Source organism: Akebia trifoliata, chromosome 9 (genome assembly GCF_017979445.1).
Source record: "Akebia trifoliata isolate Shusen 1 chromosome 9, ASM1797944v1, whole genome shotgun sequence".
Lineage (NCBI taxonomy): Eukaryota > Viridiplantae > Streptophyta > Magnoliopsida > Ranunculales > Lardizabalaceae > Akebia > Akebia trifoliata.
This window is the reverse complement of record NC_141383.1, coordinates 25,408,673-25,424,315: the sequence shown is the minus strand read 5'-3', so window position 1 is coordinate 25,424,315 and position 15,643 is coordinate 25,408,673. Positions and strand designations below refer to the sequence as shown.

General features: G+C 33.7%; 2 protein-coding genes across 2 annotated transcripts; one reads left to right on the top strand and one right to left on the bottom strand.

Moving 5' to 3' along the window:
- Positions 1-2,155: 2,155 nt before the first annotated feature.
- LOC147394995 (NAP1-related protein 2-like) lies at positions 2,156-6,536 on the top strand. The gene is made up of 10 exons (XM_086454730.1): positions 2,156-2,407; positions 4,372-4,494; positions 4,595-4,645; positions 4,843-4,914; positions 5,093-5,206; positions 5,297-5,358; positions 5,486-5,546; positions 5,650-5,706; positions 5,820-5,864; positions 6,194-6,536. The coding sequence occupies exons 1-10, from the start codon at positions 2,279-2,281 to the stop codon at positions 6,248-6,250; spliced, it is 771 nt and encodes a 256-aa protein (XP_086310856.1). The 5' UTR covers positions 2,156-2,278; the 3' UTR covers positions 6,251-6,536.
- A 2,580-nt stretch (positions 6,537-9,116) lies between these two features.
- On the bottom strand, positions 9,117-14,826 carry LOC147394994 (ARM repeat superfamily protein). The gene is made up of 9 exons (XM_086454313.1): positions 14,671-14,826; positions 13,735-13,857; positions 13,054-13,251; positions 12,774-12,852; positions 12,355-12,500; positions 11,701-11,814; positions 10,689-10,820; positions 10,208-10,321; positions 9,117-9,502 (listed from the first exon to the last, which is right to left on the bottom strand). Exons 1-9 carry the CDS (start codon positions 14,725-14,727, stop codon positions 9,452-9,454), a joined length of 1,014 nt encoding a protein of 337 aa, XP_086310439.1. The 5' UTR covers positions 14,728-14,826; the 3' UTR covers positions 9,117-9,451.
- Positions 14,827-15,643: the final 817 nt, after the last annotated feature.

Here is a 15,643-nt window from a genome sequence, read left to right as displayed (position 1 = left end):
CTGATTTTTGGTGAGGATGATCTCTATGATTAGCAGATCATCCTCTCCAAAAATCAGCCCATTCCGAAATGTTTAGCCCCATGTTTACACATTGAAAAATCATGGACCGTCCATTTTTTGTAAACCATTTTTGATGGGGTTAGAAGTTTTGGAATGAGCTGATTTTTGGTGAGGATGATTTCCTCACCATAGAGATCATCCTCACCAAAAATCAGCCAATTCCAAAACTTCTAACCCATGTAAGACAAAACACATTTGTTAAAGTGTGTGGTAAAGCTTAGGGTGCTGAACGGGACCCTATATATATATATAAGGTCGCGTTCTGTTTACACATATATCTACTTATATCTCCACAAATCAGTTCATTCGTTGGATTAAACATAGATCTAATGGTTGAGATCTAATTTCATCTTTTAAGTGAATGACTTCCGCATTTTAACAGTGCCTTTCCTCAAATGTTTTTTATTTACTTAAACCTCCCTCGCACAACTTAAGACTTGCAAAGAAAAATTCAATCCAACGTTTTCTACTACTCTTAAAAAAAAAAAAAAAACCTAACCCTCTTCTTGCCTCATTTATCTCTGCAACCATAACCCTCTTCTCGATCTTTCTTAGACAAAGACGCTCCCCGCCCCCGACCTTTCTTTTTTGGGAAAAAATAGGATTTTCCCTTTTACTTGGTTTTTTTTTTTTCTTTTTTTTCTTGTTCATCCTTTGGTCATGTAGTCAAGGGCTTCAAATTGTTTTATTTTTCTTAGTTTTTTGGATTGATTTCTCAATGATTCAACCAAGGATTCATAATAATTTTGTTTATTGTTTACCTTTTAACCATAAATAAAAAAACATGTAAATTCAGAGTGCATCAATCTAACCCATAATATTCCAAAATTGAATAAAAAATAAAGTAATGAAATTAAAAAAAAAAAAGTTTGGTTTTGAAAGTTTGGGGGTGAAATCGTTGTAGATGGCAGAGGGGGTTGTGCTAGGGTTCCCTTTAGGGTTACTGACAAGTTGAGATGAGGGGTTTTGTTATCATCGTCATGGCAAATCATCGAGCTGTTTCTGAACATGCAGAGGAGAAGAGTGGAGACAAAAATTTGACTATCGTCGCCATTGCAAATTGTCGATGAGTGGAGAAAAACACAAAACTAGTAAGAATTCTGTTTGGAGTCACATAAGAGAAGAGAAGAGAGACCGGAATCAGAAGGAAAATCCTTTTTCCATTTTGTTCTTTGTTCATATGAGAAAGTGAAACAACTCTCTGTTCTCTAATAGTGTTTTGGGTTTTATGATGGTGAGGTGGTGTAACTAAATAGATAAAAGTTAAAGGAGGGTAGAGTAAAAAATATTAAAATTTATCATTTAAACTTAAAATAGATTTGAGTCGTTAGATTGAATGTGATTTAACGACTGAGATTGTTTGTGAAGATATGAGTAGCTTTATGCGTACACGGAACACAACCCATATATATATAGCACTGATGTATTTCAGATCTTCACAATAATCTCCATATCGGCATGAGCAATTGAGAAATAACACTCTCAATTCTTCTATTTATTTGTTGAAAACTAAACGTTTGAATTGAAAACAGGTTATTGGACATCTTATTTTCATAAAAAACCCATTAGTGACCGTTGAATAAGAACATTTATATTTTAAAAATAAAATTGAAAACATGTTGTTCAAGGACATGTTTTGGACTCGATGGACATCTCATGCTCCTAAAAAAGAGTCGTTAGAGGCCATTGGATATGAACTTTTATATTTTTCAAATAAAAAATTGAAAACACGTTGTTCAAGGGAATGTTTTGGGAGAGGTAAAATTGAAAATATGTCCTTGAACACGATATTTTTTTGTGAAAACATACAATTTAAGGGAATGTTTTGAGAAAATAAGCTATTCAAGGGAAAATAGAGAGAAAACAGATGGTTTCTTATCTTAAAAAAAAAAAATTAAAAATCATTAATTTTTTAATAAATAAATAATTATTTTTCCCAAAAAAATAATTGAAATGTGAGTTGGGTAGTTATTCAACTCCTTGGAGTATAGTATCTACCATCTAACTTTGAAAAACCCTAATGGGTCCCATCCAGTGGTCCAAATCAGACTATCTGAAAAGATCTCTTAAATACCCGCCGTGTCCACTTTTTAACATTCTCACTAGAGACTAGAGTGGAGATTGAGAACTCTCTGCTCCGCCACTCTCTCTGAGTTTCTCTGTTTAGAAGACTAGAATAATAAATAAATATAAACTAGGGTTTGTGGAGATCGTGAAGATGGTTGCAGAAAACGGAAAGAAACTTAAAGTTTGTGAACATGGTGATGAAGAAGATTCAGATCACATTGATGGAGAGCTCGTTCTCTCCATCGAGAAGTTGCAGGAGGTGCAAGATGAGCTCGAAAAGGTGAAAGTTTCAGTATTTTAGGTTTTCTATCTCAATCTTGTTTTTTGTTGTTGTTTTGGTTTCTTAGTTCTGTTCGAGCTTAAAGTTTGCATTTTTAAGAATTTCATGTTTTATTTCGGTTGTCTTAGATTTGTTATTTGTGTAGAAGATGGTTTCTTTCTGTCTTTGTTCTTATTTTAATATCAAGTAACGAACTTTCCTCTTCATGGTGTTAATTCTGTATCGAACAGTGGATAAATTTTTGTTCCATTTGTTGGATTCAGTTATAGAAGCTCTATGTTGAAGTAATCTAATTTTTATAAAGTTATGCAAAATTATTTAGTGTTCTATGCTTTTGTTCCTCTTATTCAACTATTTCGGAAATGAGAAAGAACGAGAGAGAGGTTTTGCATATTTTATTTTTCTTTTGAAACCATGAATGGGTTTATGGTTGCACTACCTGCACTCGATTGGTCTGATTAGGGATCTTAAACAGTTGAAACACTCTTCTGCCTCGCCTGTTAACTTTTTTCCACTAGTGATTGTTGAAGAAATAAATTATACTAAGAGAATGAAAGGAAGCTCAATGGCTATCCAATGTACAATTACTACCTGTTTGTTTCCTTCCCACACAATGTTAAATTTTCATCTCTCAGTGTATAGTGTCTTAATGTACTTCAAGGGTAGGTGGGAGTGGGACTGGGTTTGTAATTTAGATCCCATGTAAGTCCTTAGTGTATGGGGTTTTGTTGTACCCTTCTTGTTGTTCACCTTGACCCATAGTCACCAAAGTCTCTGACTTATTGAAAAAGTTGCGATTAAATCGTGAATTTTTTCCTTCACTGATTTAATCACAATACGTGACTTTTACGAACTTCACGATTAAATCACGAATAATGCATAAGATAATGAAGATGCAAATGAGAATGACATTGATTTGATGTTTTTGATCTGTTAATGAATCCTAATTCGGACTCATGTGCTTTTTTTTAATATTTTGAATAGTATAAACCTTGAATATGTTGTGAATCTGTGGCTACTTGTTGTGGATGCATAAATGATATCAACATGGGAATTCTTGATTTATCATTCTAGTTTAATATGGAACTTGGAACAATTACATAGCCCTAACCTAGCTCGATTTTTTTTTTTTTTTTTGATGTTTCCTGATTTTGCCGAATTTTCCCCTTGCTAACTTATTCCCGAACTCCAACTTGGTGACTATGTCTCGACCACCTCAATAGATTGTGCATTTATCCATAAAAAAAGTTTCATCTCTTGGTAGCATCGGGATTTTGAAACCTATCCCTCATTATAGTTGAGTTCATCTAATATTCATCCTGTCAGGATTTGCTATTCTTAAGAATGAGAGAGTATATTGTATAATGGATGCCTATTATTATCTAAAATTAGTGCCAGTAGTGCTTACTTTTTGATTCCTAATTTTTAGTTATTGGGATCGATTGGATCTAGATGTTAAATGAGTTTTCTCTTGAGATATGTTACCTTGGTGAGGCAGAGACATGCCTAGAGTACGCCACATGCACGCCATTTAAAAAATAAAAAAGGAATTGTCCAACACAGGTGCAGTGCTATTTTGAAGTATCCAGGTTACCATCGCAAAATTCTCCAAATAAGAGACTAGATTGATTAAATCGGTGATTTGATGATTTATCCACCCCCTGTCCTGCCTCCCTCAACCTCGAGATTCTGTCTTCTTCAATCTTCAATTCTCTATAACAATATATGGTTTTTTAGGGTGGTTGAAGTTGACAGATTTTTGGGAAGAAACCCAAAAACGTTTCCATTTTTTTCTTCTTCTTTTTCTGCAACTTTTTTTGGATTTATCTGTATTAAACTAAACTGAACCCCTGTCGAATAATTGCCGAATCCGGATTTCATTACTATGGTTTGGGCAACTTCTCTTTTGGAATAAAATGTTCTATTAGATACTAATGCTTATTAAGCTTGCTGGTGGTCAACAGGTCAATGAGGAGGCAAGCGACAGAGTCTTGGAAGTGGAGCAGAAATATAATGAGATACGCAGGCCTGTCTACGATAAAAGGCACATGATCATCAAATCCATTCCCGACTTCTGGTTAACTGCTGTTCGTAATCCACCCTCTTTGTCTGTGTACATGATTATTGGTTGATACCTATGTAATAACTCTTTCATCCACTTGACTTGTACGATGCTATTTCTTGCAGTTTTTGAGTCATCCTGCCCTTGGTGATCTCTTGAATGAGCAAGACCAGAAGGTTTGGCGCTTTTTCTGAAACTAAATTAACTGGAATGCTTAATTCTTCTGGAAATCTTTCTCTTGCCGTTGAGGTTTATTTTAAAATAAAATTTCGATCATCCATTTTTCATGTGCCTAGTTTCTGGAACTGATTATTGAACCCTGACATCATTATGCTATTGGCTTGAACTCACAGCCTCTAATTTATTGATGCAGATTTTCAAGCACCTCAGTTCTCTGGATGTTGATGATTTTAAAGATGTGAAATCTGGGTACACTATTGCATTTGTGAGTTTATCTCTCTTCCCACTGTTCATTATTTTGGAATTAGGATATTCATCCATAGATGTTTTTTGTTCCCCTTAATGGAGGAACAAGATTCATTCAGCTGACTCCCATAAAATTTTAGGACAAGTCTTTGATGATGATGACTGAATTTCATTAATTTTGATGTTTTGTTTTTCAGAACTTCAACCCCAACCCTTATTTTGAAGAAACAAAGCTTACAAAGACATTTTCCTACTCTGATGAAGGAACAACTAAGATAACTGGTACGGCAATCAAGTGGAAAGAGGGCATGGTAAGGGCGTCTCCTTGCTATTCTCGAATAACAACCTTTTTTAATTCTAATTATGTTACATTTTTCACTTTGCATTTTTAACATTTGAAGGTCATTGCTAATGGATATAATCAAGAGAAGAAAGGGAACAAGAGGCCATTTATTGATGAAAGGTTGGTTTCTTTAACCTATTTGTCATTTCTTCATCGATGTGTGCACCTCATCATTTTAGCATCACATACCTATCTGTGTATAAAGTATGCCCTGTTCCTTGTCTCATCTTCACTGTTGTGAGTGCAGCTTTTTTACCTGGTTCAGTGAGTCTGAACAAAATAATCATTTGGAAGAGACTCATGATGAGGTAAGCTTTTTTTTTTCTTGAAAATGTTATTTAGCTTTTTCTTCCCCATTTGTTCTTTTCCCATCATTTAAATGTTATTTAGCTTTTTCTTCTACAAATGTAGGTAGCAGAGATAATCAAGGAGGATTTATGGCCCAACCCTCTCAGATATTTCAACAATGTGAGTTTTTTGTTTAGCTTCTTTTCTGATTTTTTTTACTACAATAGGGAGGGATTCTATGCTGCATACTTTAATTTGCCCATGAGAGGTAATTTACAATGTCATTGGTGCAGGAGGCTGATGAAGTGGATTTTGAGGGTGACGAAGATGATGAAGAGGTAAATGATCATGATTTTGGTATCTCTGTCATCTCTAAATGTATGATATCTTACTACAGCTGATGAATCTCTCTCTCAGAGACGACGAGATTCGTTTTCCTTCATTCTCTCATGTCTTATTTCTTTTTCTATGACTACATTTGCTATTTGTTCACCCATCATTCATAGACTTCTCAACTCACAAGTGTTGGCTTAAAATTGTGCTTGAAGTGAGATTTTGGATGGTTTTAGTTAACCAATTGGATTGACTTTTGGCCTTCGAGATGATTGACCAATCAACCCTTTCTTTTACCCTTCATTTGTATTTTCTGATTTGTGTTTCTTGTTAGGAAAACGGCATCAATGGTTTTGAAGATGAAGATAGTGATGAGGAGGTAGACAAATAAAGTCTCCTTCCAGGTTTTTCCATTTTTTTGGCTTTCTTGCTTTTGGTTACGGCTCATGCGAAGCGAAACCTTGGATCGAATGCAAAAGGGGGAAGTAACAGGGACCATATACACTTTAAATTATCCTTTGTAGTAGCTATATGTCATCTTGTAGTAACCTGACTTCTTTGCTACCGTGGTAACTTAGTGGTGGGGAAAGAAGGTAGACTTAACTTTTTGGGTGAGGCTATAAGGGCTTCTTGAATACAATATTTAGTTATATATATAAATTATATATTTTTCTTCATTTGGCTGTGGAGTGATTATCCATAAATTTGCAAGTTTTAGGTAAATTAGACATGTTGGGCACACTATTTTTATTTTTATTTTTATTGGTAAATCAAATATATTAAAATAAACTGAACAGTTGAGATGACCATTGTATAAGTCAATTTTGTGATAAATTGGTCTTGATTACGATTTTGTTATTAAACTCACAAAATAATAGAAAAGGCATGGAAAATAAAATACACAAGGATTTTTTGTGGTTTGGCAAACTTGTTTACGTCCACGGGCTTGGGGAGTTGTTCTAATATAAATTTGAGTTGATTACATGATTTTCTCACTTTGATCATTTTTAATTTTTAATTTTTAATTTTTTTCTCTTTTACAATGGTCCAAAGGTTTTTAAATTATAATTAATCCTATTATCTCTTATTTAAATTAGTAAGTATATAAGAAGGGGATGATCATCTTAAATTGAGATTCTTTCTTAATAATATGGAGTTTTCTTCAAATAATATCACGTGTTTATCTTGAGATGCGTGTTAATAGTACAATTGAACGGTTCACATAGGAGATGATTTTATCTTTCTACAACTATCACATTATAAGAAGTAAATACAAGAATCAAAACAAAATACAATGAGATATAATGTTAGTTCGAGTATAATACATAAAGCATTCCATCTAAATACAAAATCTTCAAAGAATATTCTTTTGAATTCAGGATCGAATTTACTCCAAGGAAAAAAAAAAGTTTAATATTTCTAAAATTAAATCATGAAATCACGAATTAATCTCATTAAACACTCTTCGATTTCTTTCTTGCCAAGCTATTTAGTACACGACGAAAGGGTAAAGGACCACAACAACCTTTTTCTACTCAAGAAGGCACTATGATTCCACTTTTGAAAAAGCAATCAGACCAACATTGGACTCGCTTTAGTTCCCATGTTATCATCATCAAAGCTTCGTCTTTTTATTTTTTATTTTTTATTTTTTTATAGGTAATGAAAATTTATTTAAAAAATGGTGGAGGTGACCAAACAAGTACAAAAAGTTAAGCAACAACAATAACACAAACCCAATCCCACCGGACCACAAGCTCATCAAAAGAAACTGAGGTAAACTCAACAAGGACCTTGCACCAAAAGAACAAGCAAGACAAAATGGATAAAGACCTTCCATCATCCCAAATATTTGAACCCAACAGGATGATTAAGTTGAATTGTTCAAAATTTCCATTTATGGAATTTTTTTTTTTTTTTTTTGGGATCTTTCTTCTAAACTAAGATTTTATTTAACATTCATTGTTTCAAATTCATTATACGTTAGAATCTGTTTTTATAAAATCCATAATGGTGGCAAAATCTTCTTGAAGAAAAATTACGAAATAAGAAAATAAATTTTCCTCCAAATTTTATTTCTCAAGTATCAGTCCCATGACCCATCCCTGTACCAATACTTTTCATCTCACCCAACTAATACTGCAATGGTGTGGGTTTTGGCAAAGAAGAGAAGGGTGGGATCCAATCATCTACCACTGTTGCTCTTGCTTACAAGAAAAAAATGAAGCTTTAATGAGGAGCTCCAATGTCTTTGTCAAACTTCCATCAGAGTGAAAAAAAAATCCTGTAATTTACATTTTGTGGACTTTTCTAGCCTCAATCCACCTCCATCAAACCAACGGTTGAGATAAGAGCAAAAAACATATATTTCCTAGAGATCACTTTTGTACCTCTAGGGATTAGCACAGATTTTTCGAGGGATACTTTTTTTTTTAGGATCCTCGGTATCTCAACTGACCCAAGTTGGATCCGTCTTTGTATCTGCCTAGATCCAAATGATATACTGCTTTGAAAATCATATTTTTATGTTTTTCAAAATATCTTTTTTTACTACTTTAATATAACATGAATTCTTATAAAATAAAAGAATTATAATGGTAAAATTGAACAGTACAACAATTAGAAAAATAAATATGTTGAGTGATTCAAAATTATCCGACCTGACTTACCCAAATCAACTAATTCTATCGGGTCAGATCCAGATTTAGTGAAAGCAAAATGGTTTGGATATGGGTTTAGCTAATAGGATCCAAGTTGGATTTGGATACAGATCCAAGATCCAACCCGAACACAACCCATTTTGAAACCCTCATTTCTTTATTATTTTTCCTAGTCTTATTAACCATCTATATCAACATCTTCATCTCTTCTCTTCTATGAAGATATTTCTTAATTGCCAAATGTTTAGCTCTATAAGAAATAATTGGTCTTATTGTTGTCTCATGAAATTCCTTCATTAATTTGAATAGTACATGCCAATCATGTTAGCTACAATTATACTGATGGTATCGTCACCAGTCTCTCTTTATGGATAGTTGAACCAAAATAATGAAAATAGGAGAAAAAGCAAACTTTCCAACAACTCGTTATTATCATTTTGGATTTTGTAATTTTTTTTTTTAAATCTTATTGATCACAATTTAAGCCGCACAAGGTAGGATTCGATGTGCCCTTATAACCATAAACAACTTGGCATAAAGCACCTAAAAAAGAATATAGCAGTTACAAGAAGCTATAGCAGTGCAAAAAGGTCACCATTAGCACTCAAAACCAAGAGTTTTCTTTTTCTATGTTATTTTAGTTGTATATATGAAATAGAGTACAAATAATAACTGTATATCACAAGTCATTACTAGCTTCCACAAAGGTAATTCTTCTTCATTTTAAACTGATTGATCAAGAAAGTTAAATTAAAAAACAATTTGATATAAGTTTGTTTTGGGTACATAAATAAAGTAGCTCACATACCTCCAACATTAAGCACTAATCTAAGGGTTCGATAGTTGATCCATTGGCCTTCGCAATAAGCTTGAGATGCTTCGGAAATGCCATAAAAGAACTCAATTGAATGAACATGACAAACCACATATCTCTATTTTGACGTTTGAGCAGATGTTTCTTCTGTCTCACTGCCTTGAACCAGCTGGTACATATAGATAGATAAAAAATTGTCAAAAATTGGGTACCAACTCCACAGATAATCGACAATGGTGAAAATCGAGTGATCTAGATATCTAAAGTCAAGTACTCGATTGGGTTTTTTTTTTTTTTTTTTTTCCCCCATAAGTAAGGATTCATTAATAAAAGCGAGATCGACTGAGATGACCAACCAAGCGAGAACCAATACAAAAGAGACTCCTCAACACACCCTTTCCCAATTACCCACAAAATCCTCAAAGAACCCCCCCTAAATTCATTGAAGACCTTGGACCACAAAATGCAAGACTCAATGTAGCCTATAACGTTTCCTCACAATCCTTCCCAATTCCATTGAAAGTGAGACTATTATGCTCTTTCCAAACACCCCAACAAATTGCAAACGGAAATAGTAGCCAAGGGAAGACCAAGAAGCAAAGAGATCTCTAACCATTTCTGGCAAGATTATATCGTAAAGATTATCTCAGGGTAAGCTCTTTTCAAAGTGCAAAGATTATATTGTAGACCATTTTGGGGTTTTTTGACTGCTAGGACCAATTTTCTCAGGGTACTATAAAACCACGTAAACTTTTAACTTGACCCGAGTCTTAAACGGTCCACTTAGACTTGCGAGTTCATTGAGTACTTGAGTAAGCTTTTATAAAACTGAAAGGAAAGGCAAAAAAAAATACAAAGAGAGAATTAGCAGTACCAAGGAACCAATTTGCTCATACGCTCCCATTACTTTCGGATCCTCTTCATCTTCGTACCCTACTTGCAGAATTCGTGGACCATTGACAGACCACAAAGCTCTTCGACCCGCTTCCTGGAAGATTAAAATGGAGAGAGGTGTAAGCTGAAACATCCAACAGTAACAGATTTCCACAAGGATGAGTACACATATGTAGACAAAATAAAAGACTCATATCTATGTATAAGGGAAGTGAGGCTGGTGTGTTACTTCTGTAACAAAGCAAAATATCATAATTCTCTTTTATTAAGGTAATAGAATCTTGTTACTTGAAAAAAAAACAAAGAAAAAAGAAAAAAGAAAAAAGAAAAAAGAAAAAAGAAAAAAGAAATAGATGAGTCATTTTTTAATCCAATATATATTTTTTTTCATGGATTTAACAACATATTATATCTAAGTGTAAAATAACAATTACGGTTAGTGTTGATGCTACTAATCTGACCTGCAATGAAATCAAGTAAATAGCTTCTAACGCTTGGATGCGAATTTCTGGATCATCTACTGCTTCCCGTTCGATTGAGAGTGCACTTCCAAGCTCAAGTGGCATTTTCGATATGTCCTGCTCACTGTAAATCTGAGCACAACTCACCAGAGATCAAAAGAATTCACAATGGAAGCATTAAATGTAGGAAGAATATTGTTTGAATGAAACAAGGGAAAAGGAATCATATCTAGAAAATGGAACGTAAGAAATAAAGAACAATTAAAATGGTTTATAACTGAAAAATGACATACATACTACAAACATAACCAAAGTTTTCTCTACAAAGGGAACAATAGTACTGCTTATTAAAAGGAAACGGACTGAGATTTATTATAACACTATTTGTTGCAATCTTGATCATATTTCAATAGTTTTTTTTTTTTTTTTGAGATATCGCAGGGTTTCCCACACCCTTTTGAGATGGGATTAGGCCCCATACCATATTGCAATTGCTGATACAACATAATATGTGGTCAATAAGGTTAAACATACAACTTCCCTTTAAGTCGAGGATGTATGAGGAGCTATTCGTCCAAGTAATTGTTTGTTTGATTCATTCCTAACAGTCTGATCCCATTCAACCGCCCTTGCTTTCTTTGGCTAGCTTGGCTGGCTTGCTTGATCAAATCCACAGTAATAGCTTTTGAGCTGTCATACCATACCAATATAGTATGATAAAGTCCACTAGGGACAAGGTTCAAAAGCTCAAAACTCAAGTCAGAATAAGGCAAAGTGTCCGGGTCAAGTCAAATAGAGACAAGGTTCAAATATTTTATCCTAGTAAGAATCTTTTCAACACTTGAGCAGATTGAGTTTTTCAGGTTTTAGAATAATCAAGCAAAGTATTTAATTAAGTTTTTAAACTATAAACATGACATTTGTCAGTCTTGCAGAAGTGGAAACCATGATTTCATCTAAGTTTTCATAAGAAGCCCAATTAAAAATGATAGATATAGGATCAAAAGTAAACCTTATTTCCCGCAACAGGCAGAAGTAGTGCTGGCCAGAGAAATTCTGATATCAAAAGCAAATTCTGTAGTTGACTTTCAGCTTCAAAACAACAATTGCGAATAGTTCCAGAAACCTACAAGCAAACATTCAAATAATAAAAAAACAATCAAACATAAGAATTCTCGGAAAAAGAACTTAAATAAAAAAAATGCACTCAAGAATAAATCAGAAACTGTTCAAAGCATATAGGTTTTTGATGCAGGGCTTAGACCCATAACTTAGTTGGTTTGACACATTGCAAAGCAACTTTGAGGTCGTCAGTTCAAGTCCACCTTACCCATAAAAACAAAAAGATTAATGAATTACTATTTTTTTTTTCTTTTGAAAAACTGTAAGAATAGATAATTTTGCACATTGTTGCCATTTTTTTGTTTTGTTTTTTTTTTTTGGAGCTTCTTTTACTAATTTCATTCATTGAGAAATCACAGTTTTTTATTTCTATGATTACTATAAGAATCCCAAAATAGTATATACTGTCTCTTAATAAGAACTAGACGCTATACATATAAAATTTCATAAAGGTTTTCTCGATAGCAACTCTAGAAACAATAGGCTTGGGATATATTCTCTTCTCCTAGGAGAAATTTAGTCCATAAAGGAACGTCTTTCATACCCCCTTTTTACGCAATGGACTTGCTGAATCAAACTGTCGAATGATCTGCTTCAAAAGACCCCGATTAGGATCCAATAGAAATTTCCTTCCTGCTTCCATTTTCGAGATGTTTACAAGTATAGAACCAACATGTTCAAAGGGATCCTCTGCCACACATGCAACAGAAGAAAGAAGTAAGGCTAAAGTAACAAAACTTGGATTCTTTTTCTCTCGTATAAATTAAAAATCAATTCCCACTGCAAAAAAAAAAAAGGGTGAAATAGCCAAATCCTTCCCCTACTAACTTTTAATACAACAAAAAGTGTGGATAAAATTTACACCCCTTCAAACTAATATGCCAGTGGAGAGTATCATAAAGGCTAAATTTATTAGGTCAGTGGTATAGGAGCATAAGCAAGGAATAAGGTAGTAAAATATACCTCTTTTTTCGCTTGATGAGGTACAAAATGATCTCACAAGCTTCATAACATACAATCCTTGCATCTTCTCATCTCCATTCTATAGAATGAAAAATCACAATCCAAACTATTCCCAATCAGAATGAGAACAACCCTACTAATGATAGAACAAAAGCATACTCAGTCCTAAGCTTCTCTTATAGAAAGTTGTTTCTAAACAACAAAACTTACGTAATTTAATTAAATGTACTTCTAACATAAAGAAAAACATAAGCAGTAGGAGTATAATCAAAGGCAATACCTGAAGTAGGGAAGTGATGCCTGCATCCAATTGTGTTAGATTAACTAGGAGCATAACCAACAACCGGGTAATGCTAGAGTCCTTCTTATATAGCATCTCCATGGCTATTTTAATTATTCCAAGGGCGACCATCTTTGCTGAAAGTTCTGAATTTTGTGAAAGATTTACAAGAGCTTCAGCTGCAGGTTCTGAAACCTCCTGAAAGGTCAATCAAATGAGTTTAATCTACAATAGTGGATCCAATCAACCCAAATCTTGGTCTTTCTTCCATTAGTCATGGAACCATCCATAAGTACGACTAGATTAGATGGTTGAGCTCCTTCAATCCACACAAATTATGGTTTGGGTGGGGAGGGCTTGGCATGCTCTAGAGGTGATATGGTAGTTGAGCCATTCTTGTTGATGGGCATGAACCTCATGGAATCACATGGTGTGGCTATATCAAAAACAATATTATGCTAAAAATACAAGCCCAAATGTCAGATTAGAACATGTTTTCATTGCCCAATATGGCTCAACCATGGTGACTTAGTTTCACTCATTAGTTTTCTATTTTACAAGTTTATTGCGTTCTTCCACATACTCGTTCATGTTCCATTCGGAATGTTATGCTTCATGATGTCAATTAGATTCCTCTCAAGATGATAAAAATAAATGTTTTTTCTAAAGTTTAGAACACACCTTATTTTCTCCTAAGAGACGGGACAGTGAGGGTAACAAAATCTCTGGGTAGCGGGCAAGTGATAGCAAGCCATCCTCAGAACCTGTTAAGTCTCGAACAATGTCAACAGCTGCCTTCTTCACCTGAAAAATTTTCGTCGTTAATATAAGAAAAATAATTCCAACAAAAAGAAGCAATACATATAATTACGTTTTCAAGTTATAACCACAATCGTCATTATTTTTCACAAAACCTTATCCCAACTATAGGCGGCAACAACATGAACGCTATGTCACCGCTCAATCCTATTCCAGGGACGATGAAACGAAAACTTCATAATAACTCTCTTGGCACAACATTTAATTGAATTAAGCAATTAAAAATTCTACAATTAAAATGAGCAATAAATTTTTCTACATTCACGTTAACCATAATCATCATCATTTTTCAAAATTTCTTATAACATTCAATCCCATCTGGAGCTACAAATCCAATGTTTAAGGCACGCATCTTCATATCAAATTAACCCAATAAAATCAATCAATCTAACTATAAAATTATAAACATTTATATCAAAATAAAACAAATACCCTATGTTCAAATTTGAGGTCTTTTCAACAACATCTGATCCAAAATCCAAAAACCCATTATGGAATCGACCCAAATAATGATATTTGGTGGACTATTAGATTGACAGTACAGAGTATCATAGCAAACCTTTATGTGCTGGGCATTCTTAGTTAAATTGAACTCTATTCCATGTAGTTTATAATTTTGACATATGGGTCTGAGAGTTTAATATAGATTCTACTTCATAAACCCTTAACTGAGATTGATCAAATAAAAAACAAAAACAAATAGAAACTCTTATGAAATATGAGTTGTTGTTCTAACAGTGAAATTGAAGGAAATTAAAAGAGAAACAGAACAATAATTTCGATAACTGTAGAACTTACTTGTGGGGAAGGAGGGGAGGATAGAAATCCCAGGAGTTCTTCGAGCTCGGTCGCCATTGCTGCTTCTCTAAAGACTTGGGTCAAAAGAACCAGAAACCCATAAATATATGTATAATTAGGAAAAGACCATATGTTATTCTACAATCAAACAATTAAAGAAAATGTGGGGGCAGTTTTGGAACCATGGTTATAATTGATTATGGGCCTCTAATGGGCTTTTAGGGCATTTTGTAACATATTCATAGCATGGTTTTAATCTCAAAGACATGGTTTGTTTTAATTCTAAGGCATTTTCTTAAATCTCGTTTGAGACGACTCAAATAAATTGGATATCTAATTCGGGACAATTCAGTTTCGTTCATGGAAGAGATGAGACGTGAAAATGAGTTTTAAAACCATGATTCAAAGTCAATTATTTGGTAATGATAATATGTTTAAAAAAATTACATAATAAGAATACAAATCTATCAACATCTTCGAAAAGTATGCAACTTAGGTTATCTCCAACCATGATTCAAAATTTTAATCCTATTTAATTAAAAGTTTCATTTGATATATAATACTCCAATAGAGGATGATATCTAATAAGTTGTTTGGTTGGATTCGATTATTGTCGAATAAATTCAATAAATGATAGTGTTCAAATCCAACTACACTTAGCACATGTCGTATCGGATTTGGATCCAAATGTGATATTCATGATCCAATCCAAAAAAAGTCTCGATTGATTTCAAATATTATGATAGATGTCATATAAATTCTAAGAACAATGATTTTCTAATGCCCCTATCTGACACACACCCTCATACGCCCCTTGACGTGGCATGTGCCAGAACCATATATTCTTTTCGTTGGGATACACAACTGCACATATTTATGGGGATGTACAGTTGTGTATCTCGAGGGTAAAAGATTTATGATTCTAGCCCATGCCACGTCAGGGGGCGTGTGTCAAAAGGGGCATTAGAAAACC